Genomic DNA, 24,106 nt, shown 5'->3' on the forward strand with positions numbered 1-24,106 from the left:
CAGCATATACACTACATAATGATAACAGTATAATGCCATGTAATGGTGCTTTTAGGCTTCACTGTTGACTCATCAGTAAAGAATCTGCCTTCAATGCAGGAGATACAGATGTCAGTTTGATCCCTGGGTTGGGAACAATTCCCGGAGGAAGGCATGGCAACTCCTTTGGCTAGAGAATCCCATGGAGACAGGAGCCTGGCGTTCTACAGTCCACAGGGTTGCAAAGAGCCCAGACATGACTGAAGCAACTGAGCACGTATGAATGGTGCTTTTTAATCTCTCAGGCTCCTTTTAATGAAGGCTTATATGATTCAGGCTAAAGTGTTCGTGGCCAGAAGCTTTACTCCTGATCTGAGAAGCAAGATACTATAGGAGTTGTGTGAAAGCTCTGAGTCCAAGTGCCCTAGATTCAAACTTTGACTTTATCAATTATTCACTGAATGGCTAGGAGAAAGTGAATTAACCCTCCTGTTTCTCACTTTCCTTAAAGGCAATATAGGGATAACAACAATACCTACATTATAGAGCTGTTATGAGGATTAAAACGATCATACACATAATATTACTACTTATCCAGTTTATTGAGCACTTAGACATGGTTCTAAGTCTGCAATTTATTAACTCATTTTATTTGAATATAGGACTTGAGAGAAATTGTCGTTTTAACCCAGAAGGATGGACTCTAATGGGGAAGTTCAAAAACATCAGCACACTAATTGCAGAAATGCTTTGGAGGAAGGTGGTATTCAAGTGACACCTCTATGAAAGCAAATATGAGATACTCTAACATATAATGTTAGACCAAGTATCAAAATATAATTAGATAGAAGATTTTTACAGAAAGCATATACTTCTATCAGATTTTAACATCACTGATGACATTTCTAAAAAGCTACTTATGGCCATTTCCTCATGTATAACCCAGTCTCCAATAAACAACTGCAATGGGACTGACCATGGCAGTAAAGATAGAAATATGACCAAGCATTTCCCATATTACAGCTGACGGCAACTGAGCCAAGAACTCCCAACTGTGTTTCAGTTCACACCTGTTTCATCACACAAGCACAAAATTATGGAGATGTTGAATAACAACTGCCACATACTAAGTGTCTATTATGAGCTAGGCATTTTATGCCTGGCACTGCATACACTTTATTTTAACCCTCATGACAAAGCTGAAACATAGTTGGCCTCATTTTACAGATGAGGCAAATAGTTACGATGGACTGAGTAAAATCCCCAGGGTCACATATTAAGTAAGTAGCTAAGCTATGATTTAAGTCCAGGCAGGTCTGTTTTCAAAGTCCATGTTTTCCACTAAACCTTGAGACGTTGCTCATTATTTTTAACTAACTGGGCGTGGTGGAGATGAAAAACACAAGTACTACATTTGTTACTTAATCATCTTGTTTAATCCTCACCAAAACCATACGAAGTGGATAGGGATATTTACCAGTATTTTACTTACAAAGCATCTGAGGTACTAAGAGAGTAAAGAAGTCCTTGCTAAGGTCACACAGTGTGTGATAGTCGTGGAACCTGGAATCTCTGCTCTTCACACCTATGTTCTCAAGCAGTGTTGTCCAGTAGAAATAGGATATGAGTCACATGTGTACTATTAAACTGTCTAGCAGCCACATTAAAAAGTAAAATGACACAAGTGAATTTTATTTTACTTAAACCAATATATCCAAAATATCATTTCAACATATAGTCAATATAAAACAATTGAGATATTTTACTTCTTTGTACGTAGTCTTCAAAAGTCAATGTGTCCTGAATTCAGACTAGCTCAATTTCAAGTGCCAGATGGCCACCTGTGGCTAATAGCTTTGTATTAGACTGGTGAGCTCTATACCTTAATGTAGAGAGGCTAAAGATTGAACACAAGAAAGAGAAGCTTTGGTTTTCACTGACCTGCAGATGTGTCCTTAAAAAGGTTTTCCTTTTGGTGTACTCAAAGTTGTTTCTCATCAGAAGATACAAAAGTGCAGAGGCTTCATTCCTGGTTGAGCCAATCTGTGACGTGCAGCACTTTAAAACCTCATAGCATTGTGTATATGTACCACAGCTTTCTTATCCATTCATCTGCTGATGGACATCTAGGTTGTTTCCATGTCCTGGCTATTATAAACAGTGCTGCGATGAACATTGGGGTACATGTGTCTCTTTCAATTCTGGTTTCCTCAGTGTGTATGCCCAGAAGTGGGATTGCTGGGTCATAAGGTAGTTCTATTTGCAATTTTTTAAGGAATCTCCACACTGTTCTCCATAGTGGCTGTACTAGTTTGCATTCCCACCAACAGTGTAGGAGGGTTCCCTTTTCTCCACACCCTCTCCAGCATTTATTGCTTGCAGATTTTTGGATCGCAGCCATTCTGACTGGTGTGAAGTGGTACCTCATTGAGGTTTTGATTTGCATTTCTCTAATAATGAGTGATGTTGAGCATCTTTTCATGTGTTTGTTAGCCATCCGTATGTCTTCTTTGGAGAAATGTCTATTTAGTTCTTTGGCCCATTTTTTGATTGGGTCGTTTATTTTTCTGGAGTTGAGCTGCAGAAGTTGCTTGTATATTTTTGAGATTAGTTGTTTGTCAGTTGCTTCATTTGCTATGATTTTCTCCCATTCAGAAGGCTGTCTTTTCACCTTGCTTAAGAAAGCTGTGGTACATATACACAATGGAGTATTACTCAGCAGTTAAAAAGAATTCATTTGAATCAGTTCTGATGAGATGGATGAAACTGGAGCCGATTATACAGAGTGAAGTAAGCCAGAAAGAAAAACACCAATACAGTATACTAACACATATATATGGAATTTAGGAAGATGGCAATGACGACCCTGTATGCAAGACAGGGAAAGAGACACAGATGTGTATAACGGACTTTTGGACTCAGAGGGAGAGGGAGAGGGTGGGATGATTTGGGAGAATGACATTCTAACATGTATACTATCATGTGAATTGAATCGCCAGTCTATGTCTGACGCAGGATGCAGCATGCTTGGGGCTGGTGCATGGGGATGACCCAGAAAGATGTTATGGGGAGGGAGGTGGGAGGGGGGTTCATGTTTGGGAATGCATGTAAGAATTAAAGATTTTAAAATTTAAAAAAAAAAAATGTTTAAAAAAAAAAAAAAAAAACCTCATAGCAAAACGCAGCACACATGTTTGCCCTTCCTTTGAAAAAGGCCGAGGGAAACTAAACAATAGGAAAACATAAATAATTATCTGAAAAGCCATAAAGCAGAAATCAATCCACTATCAAGTGCCTACAGTATTCTCCCTAAAACTATAAGCTGGGTGCGTTGAGGATACACAATCAACATAAGATTAGGGTACCACTCTGGAAAACCCAAGCTAGATAAAAACATAAAGACAAGCATGTATAATGAATGACTGAAATCATGACTCATTTCATGATGATGGTCTCAATTTGGGCCATAAAAATGGGAAGGCCAATCTGCATTACTTACTCTTTTGCTTTATATTTAAACAGTTCCTTATGTTATAAACTTCCAAATGCTAGGAAAATTATATCAAGAATCTACTCAGCAAATAAAGTTGATCTTTTAACAAAATGGAGTATAGACAAATTGTACACAAACAGAAACATGTCCATCCTCTACTCATAAACAGTGTTGAGTAAAATACAGGTTGGCATAGAAAAAGTACAAAAGTGACTATCTAATCCTCAAAACAGGCAAGTGACTGCTACTTTTGGAATGTATTCAGTCTGCTTTGTGGAAAATAAGCTATACATAGAACGTAGGCTTATTGCAAACTTCCATGCTTACCTGTCTTGGCAAGTGAGTACTAAGCTGCTCCAGGGTACACAGTGGACTTTTTTCAGGGAGTGTGAAGCTAGATTCTCTCAAAATCATTCTCAGGAATATTGGATTTACCCATATTATAGGAATCTACATAAGGCTAGCGCCTAATTTCAATATTATTTTTTAGAAATATTGAATTTAATCCCATTATATAGGAATCTATCTTCTTTGTATCACCTTAACACTAAGTACAATGCTCCTTACTGTTTATGCATCTTCTTCTATTAATGAACATTTAATAAATGTCTTCTAGCTGGCATTGAAAAAAATCTCATCAATGGTTTCACCAGGTTAAATAAATCATTTCGGGCAAGATACTTCTGTATAGACAGGAAGGGAAGGCACAGTGGTAGAGTACTTAATCGGCTATAGGAAGTCTTCTATCTATCACTTCACAGTTACTGAAATTAAAAATACTCTAGAAGGAATTAATAGCAGAATATCTGAAGCAGAAGAAGGGATCAGTTAGCCAGAAGATAAAGTGGTGGAAATAACTGCTGAAGAGCAGAATAAAGTAAAAAGAATGAAAATAACTGAGGATAGTCTCAGAGACCTCTGGGACAGTATTAAATGCACCAACATTAGAATTATAGGGGTCCCAGAAGAAGAGAAAAAGAAAGGGTATGAGAAAAGTTTTTAAGAGATTATAATTGAAAATTTCCCCAACATGGAAAAGGAAATGGTCAATCAAGTCCAAGAGGCACAAAGAGTCCCATGCAGGATAAACCCAAGGAGAAACATGACAAGACACATACGAATCAAACTACCAAGACTAAACACAAAGAAAGAATATTAAAAGCAGCAAGGGAAAAGCAACAAGTAACACACAGGGGAAACCCCATACGTTTAACAGCTGATCTTTCAGCCGAAACTGTGCAGGCCAGAAGGGAATGGCACGATATATTTAAAGGTACTGAAATGGAAAAATCTACAACCAAGATTACTCTACCTGGCAAGGATCTCATTCAAATTTGATGGAGAAATCAAAAACTTTTCAAACAAGCAAAAGTTAAGAGAATTCAGTACCACCAAACCAGCTTTACAACAAATGTTACAGGGACTATATAGTCAGGAAATACAAGAGAAGAAAAAGATCTACAGAAACAAACCCCAAACAATTAAGACAATGGCATTAGGAATATATCAATAATTACTTTAAGTGCAAATGGATTAATTGCTCCAACCAAAAGACACAGACTGGCTGAATGGATACAAAAACAAGACCCATGTATATGCTGTCTGCAAGAAACCCACTTCAGACGTAAAGACACATATAGACCAAAAGGGAGAGGATGAAAAAATACATTCCACACAAATGGAAAGCAAAAGAAAGCTGGGGTAGCAATCCTCACACCAGACAAAGTAGACCTTAAGATAAAGAATATTACAAGAGATAAGGAAGGACACTACGTAATGATCAAGGGATCAATCCAACAGGATGACATAAATTGTAAATATCTATGCACACAACATAGGAGCACCTCAATACATAAGGTAAACACTAACAGACATAAGAGGAGAATTTGACAGTAACACAATAATAGTAGGAGACTTTAACACCCCACTCACACCAATGGACAGATCATCAAAACAGAACATTAACAACGAAACACAAGTCTTAAAGGATACATTAGATGAAATGGGTCTCATTGATATCTTCAGGACATTCCATCCAAATGCAGAAGAATACATCTTTTTCTCAAGTGCACATGGAACATTCTCCAGGATAGACCACATCTTGGGTCACAAATGAAGCCTCAGTAAATTTAAGAAAATTGAAATTGTATCAAGCATCTTTTCTGCCATGCTATGAGATGAGATGAGGTTTTTTCACAGGAAAAAAACTGTAAGAAACACAAACAAATGGAGATTAAACAACAGGTTTCTAAATAACCAACAGGTTACTGAAGAAATCAAAAGGGAAATCAAAAAATTTCAGAAACAAATGACAATGAAAACATGGCAATTCAAAAGGTATGGGATGCAGCAAAGCAGTTGTAAGAGGGAAGTTGATAGCAATACAATCCTACCTCAAGAAACAAGAAAAACATCAAATAGACAACCTAATTTTACACCTAAAACAACTGGAAAAAGAACGAAAAACTTGAACATTAGTAGAAGGAAAGAAATCAAAAGATCTGAGCAGAAATAAATGAAAAAGAAAAAACAATAATAAAGATTAATAAAACTAAAAGCTGGTTCTTTGAGAAGATAAACAAAATTGACAACCCCTTAGCCAGACTCATCAAGAAAAAAAGAGACAAGCATCAAATCAACAAAGTTAGAAATAAAGGAGAAGTTACAACAGACCATGCAGAAATACAAAGGATTATAAGAGACTATTACAAATAACTATATGGCAATAAAATGGATAAACTGGAAGAAATGACGCTGGGAAGGAGAAATCAATATTGTGAAAATGACTATACTACCAAACGCAATCTATAGATTCAGTGTGATCCCTATCAAATTACTAATGGCACTTTTCACAGAACTAGAACAAAATATTTCACCATTCGTATGCAAACACATAACGACCCTGAATAGCCAAAGCAATACTGAGAAAGAACAGAACTAGAGGAATCAACTTTCCTGAGTTCAAATTATACTACAAAGCTACAGTCATCGAGACGGTATGGTACTGGCACAAATACAGAAATAGAGACCAATGGAACAAGACAGAAAGCCCAGAAATAAACCCATGCACCTATGGCTACCTTATTTTTGACAAAGGAGGCAAGAATATACAATGGGGCGGAGACAGCCTCTTCAATGAATGGTGCTGGGAAAACTGGACAGCTACATGTAAAAGACGGAAATTAGAACACTTCCTAACAGCACACAAAGATAAACTCAAAATGGATTAAGGACCTAAATATAAGACCAGAAACTATAAAACTCTTAGACGAAAACATAGGCAGAAAACTCGATGACAGAAATCAAAGCAAGATCCTCTATGACCCACCTCCTAGAGTAATGGAAATAAAAACAAAAGTAAACAAGTGGGACCTGATTAAACATAAAAGCCTTTGCACAGCAAAGGGTACTATAAGCAAGGTGAAAAGACAACCCTCAGAATGGGAGAAAATAATAGCAAATGAAACAACAGACACAGGATTAATTTCCAAAATATACATGTAGTGCGTACAGTTCAATACCAGGAAAACAAACAACCCAATCAAAAAGTGGGGAAAAGAGCAAAACAGACATTTCTCCAAAGAAGACATACAGATAGCTAACAAACACATGAAAAGATATTCACTATTGCTCATTATTAGAGAAATGCAAATCAACACTACAATAAGATATCACCTCATACCAGTCAGAATGGCCATCACCAAAAAGTCTACAAACAGTATATGCTGGAGAGCATGTGGAGAAAAGGGAATGCTCTGGCACTGTTGGCGGGAACGTAAATTGATACAGCCACTATGGAAGACGGTATGGAGATTCCTTTAAAAACTAGGAATAAAACTGCCATGTGACCCAGCAGTCCCACTCCTAGGCATATACCCTGAGGAAACCAAAATTGAAAAAGACACATGTATCCCATTGTTCACTGCAGCACTCTTTACAATTGCTAGAACGTGGAAGCAACCTAGATGTCCATCAAAAGATGAATGGATAAAGAAGTTGTCATATATATACACGATGGAATATTACTCAGCCATAAAATGGAACACATTTCAGTCAGTTCTGATGAGGTGGATGAACCTAGAGCCTATTAGATAGAGTGAAGTAAGTCAGAAAGAGAAAGAGAAATATCATATACTGACACATATATACAGAATCTAGAAAAATGATACTGAAAAATTTATCTGTTGGGCAGCATGCACAAACAGACATAGAGAATAGATTTATGGACGTGGGAGGAGGGGAGGATAGGGTGAGATGTATGAGGAGAGTAAGACGGAAACTTACATTACCATATGTAAAGTAGATAGCCAACAGGAACTTCCTGTTGTCTCAGGAAACTCAAACAGGAGCTCTGTATCAACCTAGAGGGGTGGGATGGGGCGGGAGATGGGAAGCAGTTTCTAAAGCGAGGGGATATATGTATACCTATGGCTGATTCATGTTCAGGTTTGATAGAAAATAACAAAAATCTGTAAAGCTGCTGCTGCTCCTAAGTCGCTTCAGTCGTGTCTGACTCTGTGCGACCCCATAGATGGCAGCCCACCAGGCTTCCCCGTCCCTGGGATTCTCCAGGCAAGAACACTGGAGTGGGTTGCCATTTCCTCCTCCAATGCATGAAAGTGAAAACTGAAAGTGAACTCACTCAGTCGTGTCCGACTCTTAGCGACCCCATGGACTGCAGCCCACCAGGCTCCTCCATCCATGGGATTTTCCAGGCAAGAGTACTGGAGTGGGGTGCCATTGCCTTCTCCGTCTGTAAAGCAATTATCCTTTAATTAAAAAAAAACATTAGAATGAGATCTAAAAAAAAAAAAAAAACCAATATGAAACTTGTAACAGATTTATTGGTAACGATGATAGACAGAATCCCGGGATGGTGCTCCATCTTTCTGGCTATTTCCTTAGTCTACTTTTTGAAAGGAATATGGTAGTGTTTAGAAGCATGGACTCTTATGATAATTGGCAAGATCAGAATCTGGATCTGCTACCAACTAGCTATGTGACATTAAGTTCCCTGTGAGCTTCACTTCTCTCACTTTAAAATGGGAAAAAAAGACTTCCCTGGTGGTCCACTGGTTAAGACTCTGCACTGTCAACATGAGGGGCCTAGGTTCAAACCCCAGTAGGAACTAGATCCCAAACACTGCACCTAAGAGTCTGCATGCCACAATGAAAAGATCCTGCATCCCGAGAAGATCAAAGGTCCTGAGTGCTGCGACTAAGACACATGGAGCTAAAAAGGAAAACAAAAATTTAATGGGAAAAATAACAGCATCTACATCGCAAAGCTAGTGTGAGAATCAAAGGTCAGTTCTCATTTGTTCTTTTACTTTGATTGAGGTTTTATTTACATACAACAAAATTTACCGATTTTAAATTTATCATTCAATGATTTTTAGTAAATTTACGGAGTTGTCCATTTATTACAATCTAGTCATTCCCATCATCTCAAAAAGATCCATGGTGCCCATCTGCAGTCCCCTTTTCTACCTCCAGTCCCACAATAAAAAAGGAGCGAATATTTCTAAATCACTTAGGATAGTGCCTGTCATCTACCAAGAGATGTATGTTACATCAGTAAGAAATGTCTGAACAGGGGGAAGAAATACAATGCAAACCATGAAACCAAGTGTCTTATTTACTGGCATAATAAAAAATGAATTTGGGTTGCATTTTCATCAGAACAAACTTAATTCTTCATATAAAGATACTGCAGCTTATTTCTGATTAGTATATAATTTAGTTTTCCTTACAAGCCTCTTTGAAAAGCACAGGCCTGGTTTCCATAGTCAATCTGGAGGCCTGAGCAATTAACTGAATTACTTTGAGAAGGGGAAAGAAAAGAAAAAAATCTGTGTAACTCAGATGAAAAGCCAGCAAGTTTTCACTTCTGACTTCTCCCACTACTGTTACCTCACATTATGGTTATATGGGCTCCCCTGGTAGCTCAGCAGGTAAAGAATCCTCCTGCAATGCTGGAAACCTGCGTTCAGTCTCTCAGTTGGGAAGATCCCCTGGAGCAGCAAATGACAACCCACTCCAGCATTCTTGCCTGGAGAATCCCAGGGACAGAGGAGCCTCTTGGGCTACAGTCCACGTGGTCCCAAAGAGTCAGACACGACGGAGCAACTCAGCAAAGCACATAGTTATATACTGTTTCTTCAGAGCTCTCTAACATCCATTATCTCATTTTACACCTTCAACAACCCTGCAAGATAACTGCTTTCAATTTCTTCTTCTATTTTTTAATCCTAGTAATGATGCTTTGTACTGAGAGGCAAGCATCTGAGTAAAACCAACAAGCACCTGACAAGGGAAGCCAGCCAGCCAGCCTCCCTGGACATCTTCTGGCTTCACAAGACACCTCATTTCAATGGGTATTTGGATAAACAGACTCAATCATAATTTGGACTAAAAATGACTGGATATTTTCATCGAAGTATGAAAAGACCCTGTTTTTAAACACAAAAATAACAGAGAAGGAGAATAAGGAACAAATTATTAAAACTCCAACTCTCTCATTATAAGGCTGAGTCTTGGTGATTTCTTGAGGTCATACTAGGTCTGCCACACAAGTTTCCTGACTGCTCGCTGGGGGCTTTTCTACTGTACTAAGCTTCATCTGCCTAGTTAACTTTTGTGTATTTTCTTTGCAATGATACTGACTAAATTCTACCTTTTCATTTTTACCTTGAAACACTGAGTGAAAAATGATATGGTATCTAACACTGTTAGGGAAACTTCGGTAGCAGTATTTCCTTCAAGAAGTGCCTGATGGAAAATGTTTGCTTCAGTTGTTGTAGAACCCGAGATTTTTTTTTAAAAGTAAATTAAAACTCTATGACACAGGGATTCACATAACAGTTTGGAATGACTTCTTCTCCCAAAGACTCAGAGAGAGAGAGACAAGCAAAAAGACACCAGGCTCTCAGTACCTGCAGACTTAATGAGTTTCGCTGTATTTACTCCTTAATCAAATACGATCTGGGTTAATCAATTCTGCTATTGTTTACTTCAGTTCTGTATCAACAGCTCTGTAGCAAATAAATAGGTGCCTACTTCTTTGTAGACAAGATGTGAGTGATGATCGAGGTATGTACCTAAGAAATAACGTGGGAGGCATTTTAGGCTGTGCTGCTCATTATATGTGCAAAAATGAGAAATCATAGAAAAGCAGCTATGTTATGTACAGGGGTTCCCTATGGCCTGATGTTTCCAATGATGCCAATGGTGTGAGACTTGTTTCTAAATCAGAAGGAAAACAAAGCATCTGGGCCAACTGAAAGACACAGGTTTCATACATTGTTACAAGAGACAAAGAGCAAAGCTGAAGGCTGTACCACTCCCATTTTTTTTGAAAGGTCCTGGGTCTAGTAGCTCAGCATCCATCTGCTCAAGACATTTGTGTTTATTATTAGTCCTTATCCCAAAGCCAGTTCTGCTTGCTTCCTCTTATGCAACCTCTAAAGGACTCTCTGGTAATGAACATTCTCTCACTCTTTCACTTTTTATTAAGATTTGCTTTCAGAGAATAGCTTTCATTCATAGAACCCTCTAGCTTCCTATTGAACTTGTTAATATTTCAACCTGTGTGAAATATGTCTTTGTCAAAATAGTATTTACAGTGCTCTGACCTCTGCAGACAGCTCAGCATGTGTAATCCCTGGAAAAATCACTAAATAAAAAATAGTCATTCTAAACATATATATATACTATTTTGTTCAGATTCATTATTTTCATTAAAGTACAGATAAAGGATATTGAATGTAAAATCACATAATTACAATAGTTCAATGAGAAAATTAATCTCCTTCATATTAAACTAAGAACTCACTATTAACTAAAATTGCCAGAAACAATCCATGCATATTTGATCTTATATTCACATATGATGAAATGACTGTATAGAAACAGAGCTATGCAAATATACTGATGTATGTAAAATGATCTCCAGCTGTACTGGTGATTTAGGTTAAATAGTATTAATGTCTGTTTCAAATGAGTACCCTACCTACATTTTGCACTGACTGTGATTAAGTGTAAATAAACTTTCCGGACTATTAAGATGCTGAAGCCTGGCCTGCAGTATTCCTGATCTGTTTCAAAGAGCTGGCATGGTTTGCGATTTTCAGGCTACTCCAAAGTGTTTTGACAGCCAGGCATTATGCACCCTAAAATAAAGGTTAAAGTTAGGAAATGAAGTACTTTAATACTATATCTCAATGTTAGATTGTTTTAACTAATAAATGACTAGAGTTCCACATAAACACTGTGCTACGCTCAATATCCTACCAACTATTATTTGGCTTAAATGAGACATCACTGGAAACTGTATGATGCTTACCATGTATTTAAAATAGCTTATACTACAAGAATACAAGTAAGGAATTTAGAGAAATTTCTTACTTTCCTTCCTCTCCTCAAAAATATCAGAGTAGACTGGACAATACTCCAATAATTCTCCGTCTTTTTCTCAAGAGATAAGGAAAGGCAAGAGTCAGAGAAAACAGTGAGAGGGACACTCAGAGACTCGGGTGGAGGGCGGGGAGGGGGGTGGTTTCCTGAAGTTAGCTGTTTAAGAATGAGGCCTATCTAATCTGTCTCTGGGCCGGAGTTAAACTTGGATCAGAACTTTTTTACTCGATAAACATGTCTATTTCCACATTTTTATTTTGTTCTCCTTGAATTTTAGCGTTTCATTAAAAAATTAACAACTGGGTAATACAAGCACTGAGGAAAAAGCCTTTGTCCATCCTCTACTAAACACAGAGGGCAGGTCAGCAGAATCTTGGTGATTAAGATTGATGGTGGTAGTTACCATAGCAGTTCCCAACCAGTTCCCAGTGCTGGGGAGACACTAGAAATTGTCATCTGAATTATTAGGATGTCCCAGAGACTCAGCAATAAACCCCATCCAAACTGCCTCTTTAGTTTTTCCAAGTGCTATGAAAGTTATTTTAAAAAAGAAATCTATTTAACTTCCTTTAATGACTAACTCTACGTCTGAAACATATCTATTCGAAATAAGCAAGTACTCTTTTCCTTAGGGTCGTGCAAACGTTTCCTTAAGTATTTATTCCACTAAGACTTACACAGCAAAAAGAAGAAAGAAAGAATATATAGCATCTGTCTCAATTGCTGTTGGGGATTTCTGTTTACATTAGTAACTGAAGTGAGTACTGATAGGTTGTAAACAAAAGTACTGCTGCTGCTGCTGCATAGCTTCAGTCCTGTCCGACTCTGTGCGACCCCATAGACGGCAGCCCGCCAGGCTCCCCCGTCCCTGGGATTCTCCAGGCAAGAACACTGGAGTGGGTAACAAAAGTACAGACCTGACAATTGTCGTCACTTGATGATTTCCTGCCTTCCCCTGGATCTAGCCCTTTCTCATGAGCTTCAGTAGAGACAAGCAACTGTTCTAGGATTAGACCGGAAACTGTGCACATCAGTCTAACCTTACCTTTTGGAAAACTTTTAAAAATGTATCACTTCCCATCAGGTTAATTTCAACTTTGAGTTGAGAAGCATTCAATAAATCATGGGTATCTTAAGGCTAACTCAAAAGGAAGCATCTAGGTTTTGCCTGGCATGATTAAGACTGCCCTCTGTTGGAAGAGAAGAAAACAAGAGGAAATTGCAGGGCTATGGGAATTACCTTGCTATGATTCTTTGCCCCATGTATCTAAAGTGAACCAAACACACTCTAGGAAGAAAAACAGTAGCATCTTGGTCCTATATTACCATACTTTGCATTTTAACAAATAATATTTGAAAATTCACGTGTTAGGCTCTTCTATCCCTGGAATTCTCCAGGCAGGAATACTGGAGTGGGTTGCCATTTCCTTCTCCAGGGGATCTTCCCGATCCAGAGTTTGAACCTGGCTCTCCCGCATTACCTACTGAGCAACCAGCAAAGCTCTAGCATGAGTGGCAACAGTAATCAGTTACAGAATTGCCACTTTGGGAATGGACGACTAAGCAATGTTGCCTAGATGGAGAGGTGACAGGGAGGAAAGAGAGCATGGCTTTGACTTGACGTCCAAATTGCTAATGACCATGGGTATTTGTGCTTTTCCATGATTATAAAATACTGTCAGGAAGAAAGATGCTAAAATTGGGTCAAATTAATTTGTTTCAAAAGTAAACCAAGGGGTAAGTTTCAACACCCCAACCCCCACCCCCGCCTTTTGGGACGCACTTCAGCTCCGTGGGGCTTTCCCAGAAGTCATTGCGTTTCCTGTCTCTCGAGTCTCTGGTCCGGCAGCGCCACCTCCCCTTCCATGTGCCTTCGCTCTTCTCGGCAAAAGGAGGCTGGCATCTCCTTCCGGCCTCCCAACCGCACCCTTCTGTCCACCGCGAGCCATCTTCGATCCATCCTCTTGCCCGCCCGATCGCCCACTCAGTGCCCTGAGGCCGCTTCACAGGTCTGTACAAGAGTTTAAACTCTCATCCCGTCAGGGGCCCTTCCGCCATTTTTTTGGTGGTGCCTGTCTCCCCTGTTTCCGAATCCCATCAGGGAATCAAAATGAAGGCTGGAGACGTGGGTGAAGAAGACAGGGAAAGTGGGCAGAACTCTTCCGAAGGAGATAAAATACAGATTAGACTCTGTGATGTGTCTTCTGAAGATTTTAAAAAAACCTGGCAAACACTAAAAGAGCTCCATGACAGAGAGCCACACGGACTTCTGGGGAAAGGAACCAGTTTGAGGAAAGAGCGATTGTCAGACGGGAGGTGGACCGGCTCCATATCCAGAATTAAAGAGTTTACGGAGCAGCGGAGAGCCCTGAATGACCCTATCCATGACCTGCAAGGTCAGTTAAACGCGGAAGTATGCGATCGCTCTACAGTAAACGAAACGGACAGAAATACGCTACAGCAAGAATCTTATGATATCCAACAAGAAAATCTGAAATTTACTGGTGAGCTCACAGCAGAAAGGAATAAACTAACAGAAGAAAACAAGCAGCTTTCGGCTAGGCTCAAGAGGAAACAGCCACAGTTTCACCGTTCTTTTTCTGATAGTGATGATGACTTCGTCCCTGGGTCTCAAAAGAGCGAGTCAGTTCTTTTGCTCAGGGACCCTCCGCCCGGACCTGAGAGGTATGTGGCTGTCAAACTAATAACGGAAACAAATACCAAACAGATGAAATCTAGAGGGAAAAAGAAGCAGCCACACAGTTCCGAGCTTCAGGTTCCATTTTCCAGTCAGGACGTCTTTAAGGTGCCGGAGAGCCCTCAGGAGATGATTTCCTCTAACAGCAGTAAGACGATCACAATAAGCAGTGGCAGTCAGAAGTCATCTAGCACTGTTCCCTCAGCGTCTACATTCGGCCTTCAAACAGTGGATGGATTTCAAGATGACTCCAGCCTTCCCGATGCCAGGCTTGGCCATCCACAAAGCAAATCCATTTTCACACAGAGGACCTCCCCACAGAGGCTCTCCACACCAAAGCATGGAACTGAGATTGATTTCCCTTGGAGCCTTTCCAGTATTTCTCCAGGAAAAGACCTACCTATTGAAATATCTGAAACTTCAGAGGAAAGTATGATTGATTATACCAAAAGCATATTTTCTCCTTTTACACGGAGAGACGAAAACACCACTTTACATCTATTTCCTTTAGACTCTACTTCAAGTGCTAATGTGAAAAGACCATCAATGGGTGTTTTTCGCGTTTCAGTGAGAGAGAGCAGTAGCCGGACACCTTGCAGTGAACAGTCCACAGCAAGCAAGAATATGAATGGAGTTACAACTGCAGCCCATGATGCTGATAAGCCACAAGGTGAAACTCAGGCTTGCACTTCGGATCTTCAATAAAGAGAAAAGTCAAGATACAGTTAGAAAAAGGGGGGAAGTAGCTATTGCTCCATCTCTCTCTTAAGGAGACTGCTTTGCTTTTCCTAGAGGACAGTCTCCCTATCAATTCAGACAATTTAACATTTGTATTCAGACTACGTCACTGATAATTCCTGACTTGGATTCTACTTCCCAGAACATAATATACAGACAATAAAAAGTTGGGCAAATGACTAAGACTTTGAAACAGTGACTTCTTGCCCAAAAATAAAATTCAGCTAGAAAGAAAGAAAGTTTTCAGAATCCCTCTACTTCTATATAAAAGTGTAGAGGTCTATCATCTTTTTGTTGAAATTAAGCTGTTAGTGTCTGTGAGCATGTGCCATGCTGAGTTGGTTTAGTTGTGTCCTACTTTTTGCAACACTGCGGACTGTAGCCTGCCAGGCTCCTCTGTCCATGGGATTCTCTAGAAGAATACGGCAGTGGGTTGTCATGCCCTCCTCCTGGGGATGTTCCCATCCATCTTGTCTCTTAAACACTTGCATTGGCAGGCGAGTTCTTTATTACTAGTGCCACTTGGGAAGCCCTTATGAGTCAATAAGAAGGCTTAAAAAAAGAAAGCCAAGAGAACACCTAAAAGGCCTGGACTGTAAGAGTTCAACCCTGTAATACTTGTGAAATACTTACTTGACTTGACAAGGTAACTACAACACTTACACTGAGAAAAATTCAGAAGCAGATGTTTTTCAGAATAAAATGAATATGACTTTACACATACTACAGAGCATGACTTAAATTAGAGAAGAGAAGATGTGACACAGACTGTATACTAGTTATTAAAATTTGCTTTTAAAAATCAAAAAGCGAGAGCAGAAGGAAAAACTTCATTAACAAAGACCAACTATTTAGCAAGCGAGGGCAACATTTACAACAGCAGGAGACCTTTTCAAGGAACAGAGCAGTTATGGCTTTTTCCGTAACAAAATGCAGCCAGTTGCTTGTCACTGGTTATCACTGTGTGTGTGTGTGTGTGTATATGTGTGTGTGCATATGTGTGCAAGTATGTGCACATGTGTACTGAATGGAGGAGGGGAGAACTAGTCAGCAATGCATGTCCCTCTCCTTCTCTTCTGTCCTCCCCCTACCACCCTCCTTACTTTCCGTGGGCCGTGGTGGTATTCAACTCCTTTTTTCTTTACAGTTTTTTTTTTCCCCATGTGTCCTTGGGCATGTAGAAAAAACAAAGTTATTGAGTGAATCCATGTGCCATAAAACTCACGCTTTAAGATAGAATACAACACAGTAGTTTATATGGTATATTTTAAAACTTGTAAAACCATCACCACAGTTTTAGAATATTTTCATCACCCTTTAAAAAAGCCCATACATAATAAGAGCTGTCACTTTCTGCATTCCCACTTTTTAGCTTTGTGGGGAGACAAAACAGTCCACTGTGGTTGTGGTTGTTAATTTGATTCAATATCTCTTGGAGTGAAATACCACCAGGGTTGAATATTATCTCCCTTTACATATTTCTTTCCGAAAATATGGAAGCTTAAAATATAGTATCAATAATCTTTGACTTTTACTCTAAATCATACATTCTAAGTAGTTGAAGGTTGTAGTTATTTAAAACTGTTTTATTAATGTACTTTAGAATTCATATCTAGTTTTCATGTGTTTCAATCTCTCTGGCAAGTTAACTATCAACTTATTTTATGTTTTTACATCCTGCATTATTACAAAAATATTTAAAATACTATGTACTAAAAACAAAATGGAAAAGAAGTAAAATTTACTGTATTATTTGACTTTTACTGTAAATCATACATTCTAAGTACTTAATTCTAGTTATTTAAAACTTTTATTAATGTACTTTAGAATTAGTTATTCATATCTAACATTTGATGTGTTTCAATCTCTGGCAAGATAACTGTGAACTTATTTTATGGTTTTATATCCTATATTATTAGAAAAAAATGTTTAATATTTACTAAAAACTAAATAGAAAATAAGTAAAATTTACCTACTGTTTTATGCTGATCAAAACCCAGGTGCTTTCATGTTCTTCATGCTGTTTGCTTTAAGTCGTTATTTATTATTTAGCTTCATGGGGGTCTTAGATGCAGCATGTGGGATCTGTTTCCCTGTCCAGAGACTGAACCCAGGACCTCTGCATTGCCAGTGCAGAGTCTTAGCCACAGGGAAGTTCCCAGGGATTTTGCTGGTTTGTTTTGTTTCCCTGGGGCGGGGGGTGGGGGTGGGGTGGGGTTAGGATGGGGGGGGCTGTTTGTGTGTTGCTTTTTTTTTTTTTTTGCAAAAGTAGAAAAAAGAAAGGATTATGTAAACAAGTGTGGTACTGGGAATGTGTTAACCTTCTGATTGTACTTCCAGAGGACATACAGTTTATGAAAACCCTTTGCTTGTATTCTATCATATATAGTAAAGAGGAAATGGTAAATTGTAAATAATATAATTATACATCAAGGTAAAGAGAACAGAGTCGGGAAAAGAACCTGACACCATACAAAACTGTATAATGGTCCTGTGAAGACAGCAACAGCATTCCTTATTCTCAAAGAACCCTTCCTGTCTTTTTGTTTGCTTTGATTGTGTAAATCCTGGGTCAAATAAAACCTACAATGTTAAATACGACTTTTGGATATTGTTATTTTCTTCTGTTTACCTTGGTCATTTAATGTATTCTGTGCTCTGCTATGAAAAAATATTTTAGCACTTCTGAAACTATTGCCTGACTTTAGAAACTAATTTTTTTGTCTTTTAAAAAAGTCCTGTTATTAAAGAGAAATTTTGATAACCTTATTTCTTTTTACAAACCCTTGTGTCGAGGACGGACGTTCAACTGATCAGAGCGAGAGCTGCTCTGCTACATGCAAAACCCCAACCCAGAAGCGGGTCATCTATGAGTAGTTTAGTACCAGGTTCCCCCAATTCCCCACAATTGAGTGGTGCAGTGTTGGGTGAGGGGGCTGCTGCCTTTCTGGTCGTGCTCGTGTTCCAGGATGAAGAGTTCTCTGTACTGGACCCGGTCCCAACACGCAGAGGGGCATGCCACACCATGCCCCAAAGGACCTGGGCAGTGGCCCCATGGTAGGGACGGTCGGGGACTGGCTATCTGAGGCCAACCGAGGCATTGCCAGAAACTAATTTTTAAATAAAATTATTTCAAAGGCTCAAAATTGTATGATGGAAATAAATTTATTTTAAGTTAAATACAGGAAGATTCTAAGGTCAAAGTCTACCAGCTACTGTCCCCATGTCCAACAAAAATCAGTGAGAGAGGAATGTAAAACTTCAATCCTTGAGCCCTCCCTTCCCGGATCTAGCCTACGTAGTTTGCCCACTCCACCGATTAGCCATGCAGTCACTTAGATGCAGTCCATCATAAAGGAAATCAATCATGAATAGTCACTGGAAGGACTGATGCTAAAGCTCAAACTCCAGTACTTTGGCCACCTAATGCAAAGAACTGACTCATTGGAAAAGACCCTGATGCTGGGCAAGGTTGAAGGCAGGAGGAGAAGGGGACGTCAGAGGATGAAGTGGTTGGATGGCATCACCGATTCAATGGACATGAGCGTGAGCAACCTCCAGGAGATGATGATTGACAGGGAAGCCTGGCGTGCTGCAGTCCCTTGGGTGGCAAAGAGTCAGACACAACTGAGCGAATGAACAACAACACTTAGTTGGGAAACCACCTCTCAGATCTACTCTTCCCCCATCCTCACCTGCAGTGTTCTGTTCAGGTCCTTATCGCCTCGCTCTTACAGGTCACGTCTCTGCCTGTGTGCTGTGTGCTAACTCGCCTCAGTCCTGTCTGACTCTGCAACCCACTGGATTGCAGCCCACCAGGCTTCTCTGTCCATGTGGATTGTCAGGCGAGGGTACTGGAGTGGGCTGCCATGCACTCCAACAGGGGATCGTTCTGAACCAGGGATTGAACCCTCTTCTCCTGTGTCTCTTGCTCTGGCAGGCAGGTTCTTTACCACTAGCGACACCTGGAAAGCCCTTGGGTACCCATAGCACTTGACACATTTCCTCTACTGTAGCAAATAATAAAAGAGGTTTGTGGGCATGTCCATTTCTCCCACTGGATTCAGGTTTCTCTAGGCCAGAGACGGTTCAGGGTGATTCCAGGATTTCCACCCAGAAGGAGCTTAGGGCCAGCAATCTGAGTGGAAGGGACAACAACCAGGGGCTTCTGGGTTTATTTGTGATGTCTGGAGGGAATACACCATGTGGCACCACAGAGAATATAAAGATGGATGTAGCCTGATCAGTCTGGGTTTAATTGACTCATAGGTTCATTGCTCTTCAGCAAGTGCTTTTCTTCTAGAAATCTTGTGGGGGTGCACTCAAGGTAGTGCTGTTTACACAAGAGGCCTGTGATGGGATCCTCTGAATTTAACCTAAGGCAGAGTAGCAAGGTTCTGGGTGAGTCTCCATCAATGTCCTAAAACCCATTGACCTCTACGTCTTCACACTTCTAGCGCAAGATCCCATTCTAATTTTGAATGATTACGATCAATGCTGTCTCTAAGAATAAGGCTTAACTCAAAAGCTTGTGCTCTCTCTCGTTCAGTCACAGGAGCTGGCAGAAGCATGCATATGTCGGGAAAAGTCAAGGAAATCACGAGTCATATGTGAGCCATCCATCTCCTTCCTCTACATCTTAATCATCAACCTCTTTCAGTGCTTTCCTTGCAACACCTCTCTTAATTATCCTGATCACGCTCAGGTGCTCTGCTGGGTCTCGTGAGGCAGGCAGACATACAGCAGTTAGGCCTGAGCCTGGACAGAAGGCGTGCATGACCCATCATTCTAGGGGCCACCTCCAATTCTAGATGCCTGCGGAGCTTTGCACTCTGGTGAGTCCCCCCTCCCTCCAGCCCCACACTCAGTCAAGTCTCCCTGTTGACTTCTCCAGTGTCAGTTCCCTCCCTCTGCACCCCAACTCAGCTTCAAGGGCAAATGAAGCCCTTCTGCCTTGACTGCTTTGGCCAATGCACCCTCCTGCCAAGCCGGACTCCTCCTTGAGCCCACAGGGGCACCCCACCGTTACTTCTGGGCCTCTGCTCCTGCTCGCCTCCCAAAAAGGGAATAACTTCTCCACCAACTCAAATGTCACCCACCCTAAAAGTCTAGCTCAAATTTCAGTTCTCCCTCAGAATTCCCAGCCCTCAGTTTCCCCTCTTCTGAATGCCTATTGTACTTATTGTTTGGACTACACAGTCTGGCAGTTATAAAGCAAGTCTCCAATACATGATCATTCGCTCTTTACGAATGGCCTGTACATACTTGGGTGAATGCCCACCAGTCCTGCCCTGCTGCTCTGGGAGACGCCCAGCTCCCCTCTCAGCCAAGGACTCCCGTCCTTTCTGCAGAGAGAGGCAATGAATGCAGTGGTTAGGGGCATGGTCTCTGGAAGCGACTGCTGGGGTCAGCAGCCTAGCTCCCTCTTGCAGTCTACGACCTAAGAGACTCTGGGCAAGCCTCTGGGCCTTGCTGTGCCTCAGTTTCCTCCTGTACAAAACAAGAATGGTAACAGCACCAACAGGAGAGGTTCTGTGGAAGGATGAAATAGGTCAAGTGGAAAACTTAGAACGCTGCCCGGCATAGAGGAAACACTATAGAAGTGCTAGTCGTTATTAAGAATGCCACAATGTGGGCTTGCCAATCTAAACAGACTAAACCTAAGCTGGTAAGCTAGTCATTTTTCTAAACACAAACACTAGAGCTGGAGGAGCCCTTAAAACTCATGGAGTTCAGTCTCCTTTCACAGAGAACACTGTTGCACAAGGCAGGGAAATGACTAGTCCTGAAGTCCCACAGCTGGGTAAGCTCAGATCATTATTAATAGTCCGGTCCCCTGTATTTTGCGTTTTTTGCCCCCACCATATCTTAATGCAATTGTATCAACATTTCCAATGGGAAAAAGTTTCTGTATTTCTAATTTCTGTGACAAAACTGGTGAGTTGGGGATTGCCAGTATTAGCTAGGGTCAGCTGTTTGTTGTTCCAGGGGTGAGGTGTGTGGGAGAGGGAGTCTGGAGGAGGGAGGGGGCTGGAGTGGCACTGTGAAAATCAGGGGACTAAGGAGATGGGTGGCTTCCCTGCTGGCTCAACAGTAAAGAACCCACCTGCAATACAATGCAATGCAGGAGATGCAGGTTCGATCCCTGCGTCGGGAAGATCCCCTGACCCAGAAGAAGGATATGGCAACCCACCCCAATATTCTTGCCTGGGAAATCCCATGGTCAGAGGGGCCTGGAGGGCTACAGTCCATGGGGTCGGAGAAGAGTCAGACAGACTGAGTCACTAAATGACAACAACCAAGGGGATGGGTGACCCCCTCCCTTCTCTGGACTCCAGCTGCCCCATCATTATGGAAATCAGATCCCCCCAAGTGAACCAGGAGCTTGGGGGCACAAGGATTACACAATATACTCTAAGGCTCTAAGCCAATGCACAAGACCTGGCTCAGGACTGAAAAGGCAGGCACTTGAATGAATGACGGACAAACTACAAACTTCCCTCAAGTCTCTACTCAAACGCTGCCTTTTCAGTGGCAGTCTACATAGTCCACCCTATTTACAATGGCAACCCCTGGACTGCTCTGTTTTTCTCCATAGTGCTTACTGCCCTCTAACATACCTCATATTTTACTACCCCGCCCCCCTTACTCTGACTCTAGCAATAGCATGCCAGCTCCAAAGGGCAAGCACTTGATCTGTTTTGCTGGCCACTGTATTCTCTGCCCCTAGAACACTGCCTGGCACAGGGCACGCAGAGTGGGCATAGGTTTTGGTGACTGAATCAATAGAGGGCATCCAAGTTTCCTAATCAACCTTTCAACTTGGCTTTCAAAGCCCAACGCACAGGCTGAAAAAGCAACAAACAAAATGTGGGTGTTTGTGTCAACGTGACACTAAAACCTATCAACTTTGGAGCTACTATCCTCACCAAAAAAACGTCCAGAAGGTCGCTCAGGCCAAAATCTGTCCCTCAGGAAGTCATTAGTGCCCCTCCCCCCAAGTTTTCACAGTAACGCTGGTTGATTAATTTAAATGGCCGCACCAGGTGAGGAGTATATGGGAACTCGCATCTGTGCAACTTTTCTATAAATCGAAAATTATTCCAAAATATAAAGGTTACTAGAGAAAAAAGCATCCACGCGGATGGTGCTCTGGATTTGACATGGATTTCTTGTACGCCAGAGGAGACCCGTCCTTTGCTACAGAGGGGGACTAGGCGCTTCAGAGGTTCCCTTCGACTGCGGCCACCTCGCTGGACCCGCCGCGCAAGGAGCCTCGGCGCGTCACCCGCACTCCCGGACATTGGTCGCCGTCCCCGCGGGCTCCCGGCCCCTCATCCCCTCTCCGGGCCACGGGCGACACTCGCGCCCCCGACCCCCCGAACTCCTTTCGGGCCCCAGGCCCTGGCGCCAGGCTCCTCGGCGCTGCCCGACGGCCAAGGGAAGTGCGGCGACAAGTCGGCCCCCGCCGCCCCCGCCGCCCCCGCCGCCCCCGCCGCCCCCGCCGCCCCCGCCGCCGCCGCCGCCGCCGCCGCCGCCCGGGATCCGGGAAAGCCCGGTCGCCCCGGGTTCCCCAAGCTCGAGCCGGGCGCGGGAGGCGCCTGCCGCCGCGGCCGCGGGATGGCCTGAAGAGGGCCCTCCACCCCGACTCCCGCCGCTGCCCTCGGCCCCAGGCGCCCCGGCGGGCCTCTCGGCCGCGATTCCCGCTGCCCCGGCCGGGGGACCGTACTCACCCGCGGGCGCAGCCACGCCGCCGCGGCCGGCGTAGAGCAGCAGCGCCCACAGCCCGCAGAGCCGCGCCGGCCGCTCCATGTAGCCCTCGCTCGGAGCCCGGCCGGGCTGCAGCCGCCGCAGTCTCCGCCTCTTTCGCTCCGTCTCCCACTTCCCGGCTCCGCCGCCCTGGAGGCTGGGGGGGCCGGCGCAGACGGGAAGGGCCGTCCCGCCCACCGGCCGCAGGTAACCCCGGGGCCAGCGCCTGCGGAGGTTCCGGGCGCCCGCGGCTCCAGCAGGGGCTTCCGAGGGGCGACACCTGGCCCCGCGGCAGCCGAGCCTCCGTCGCGCCCCGGGAGTTCGATCGTTGCCCAGGCAGAGCGGCCCCGACCCAGGCGCCGTCGGGCTAGGTGCGAACGTTGTGCAGCCAGGAGGAACCCTGGACATGCCCAGCCGAGCACCCGAGCAGGGCAGGGCGGCCTCTGGGAAGGAGCCTTGAGCTGGCCTTCTGGAGTCTGAGCTTGCAGTCGCTGGCCTCTGAGCCCTTGTTTCTTAAAACTCTGACTCCAGGCTTAGAAATCCCAGGCCTGACTTCACAAGGTGCACTTGGAAGACCAAAGAGGGCACTTAGTGGGAGCGTGCTTTGTGAACGCGATGGAAGGTATATTTGAAAGCTGGTGATACATAATGCTAAGTTGAACATAGAAAGAAAGAAAAAAGCTACATTTTAAATACCAGAGACAGTGCCATGCTGGGCTTCTCTGGTGGCTCAGTTGGTAAGAATCCCTCTGGAATGCAGGAGGCCCAGGTTCCATCCCTGGGTGGGAAGATCCTCTGGAGGAGGACATGCAACCCACTCCAGTATGCTTGCCTGGACACTCCCATGGACAGAGAAGCCTGGTGGGCTACAATTCGTGGGGTCGCAAAGTGTCAGGTAGGACCAAGCCTCTGAGCACAACAGAGTACCATACTATGTCCTTGCATTTTTCAAAACTCACAGCCAACTTTCTACACACTTCTTTTCCATAGATATATATTGGGAGATGGAAGGTGAGCTGGAAATGTAGGCACTG

General features: G+C 42.6%; 1 protein-coding gene across 17 annotated transcripts in view; it reads right to left on the reverse strand.

The window, feature by feature from the left end:
• Nucleotides 1-23,495, reverse strand: part of LOC121818309 (uncharacterized) — a 78,512-nt gene extending 55,017 nt beyond the window's left edge. For 7 of the 17 annotated variants that reach the window (XM_060407343.1, XM_060407342.1, XM_060407341.1 and 4 more), the window contains exons 1-2: nt 23,057-23,495; nt 8,115-8,225 (exon numbers count right to left, since the gene is read on the reverse strand). In XM_060407343.1, the coding sequence (XP_060263326.1) occupies nt 8,115-8,225; nt 23,057-23,480 (535 nt within the window). In that variant the 5' untranslated portion in view covers nt 23,481-23,495. Of the gene's footprint in view, nt 1-1,920; nt 2,694-3,799; nt 5,680-7,756; nt 7,854-8,114; nt 8,242-23,056 lie in introns of those variants that run through there. The other 10 variants (XR_009598715.1, XR_009598713.1, XR_009598714.1 and 7 more) reach the window with 6 other exon arrangements.
• Nucleotides 23,496-24,106: the final 611 nt, after the last annotated feature.

Source organism: Ovis aries, chromosome X (genome assembly GCF_016772045.2).
Source record: "Ovis aries strain OAR_USU_Benz2616 breed Rambouillet chromosome X, ARS-UI_Ramb_v3.0, whole genome shotgun sequence".
In the NCBI taxonomy this organism is placed as follows: domain Eukaryota; kingdom Metazoa; phylum Chordata; class Mammalia; order Artiodactyla; family Bovidae; genus Ovis; species Ovis aries.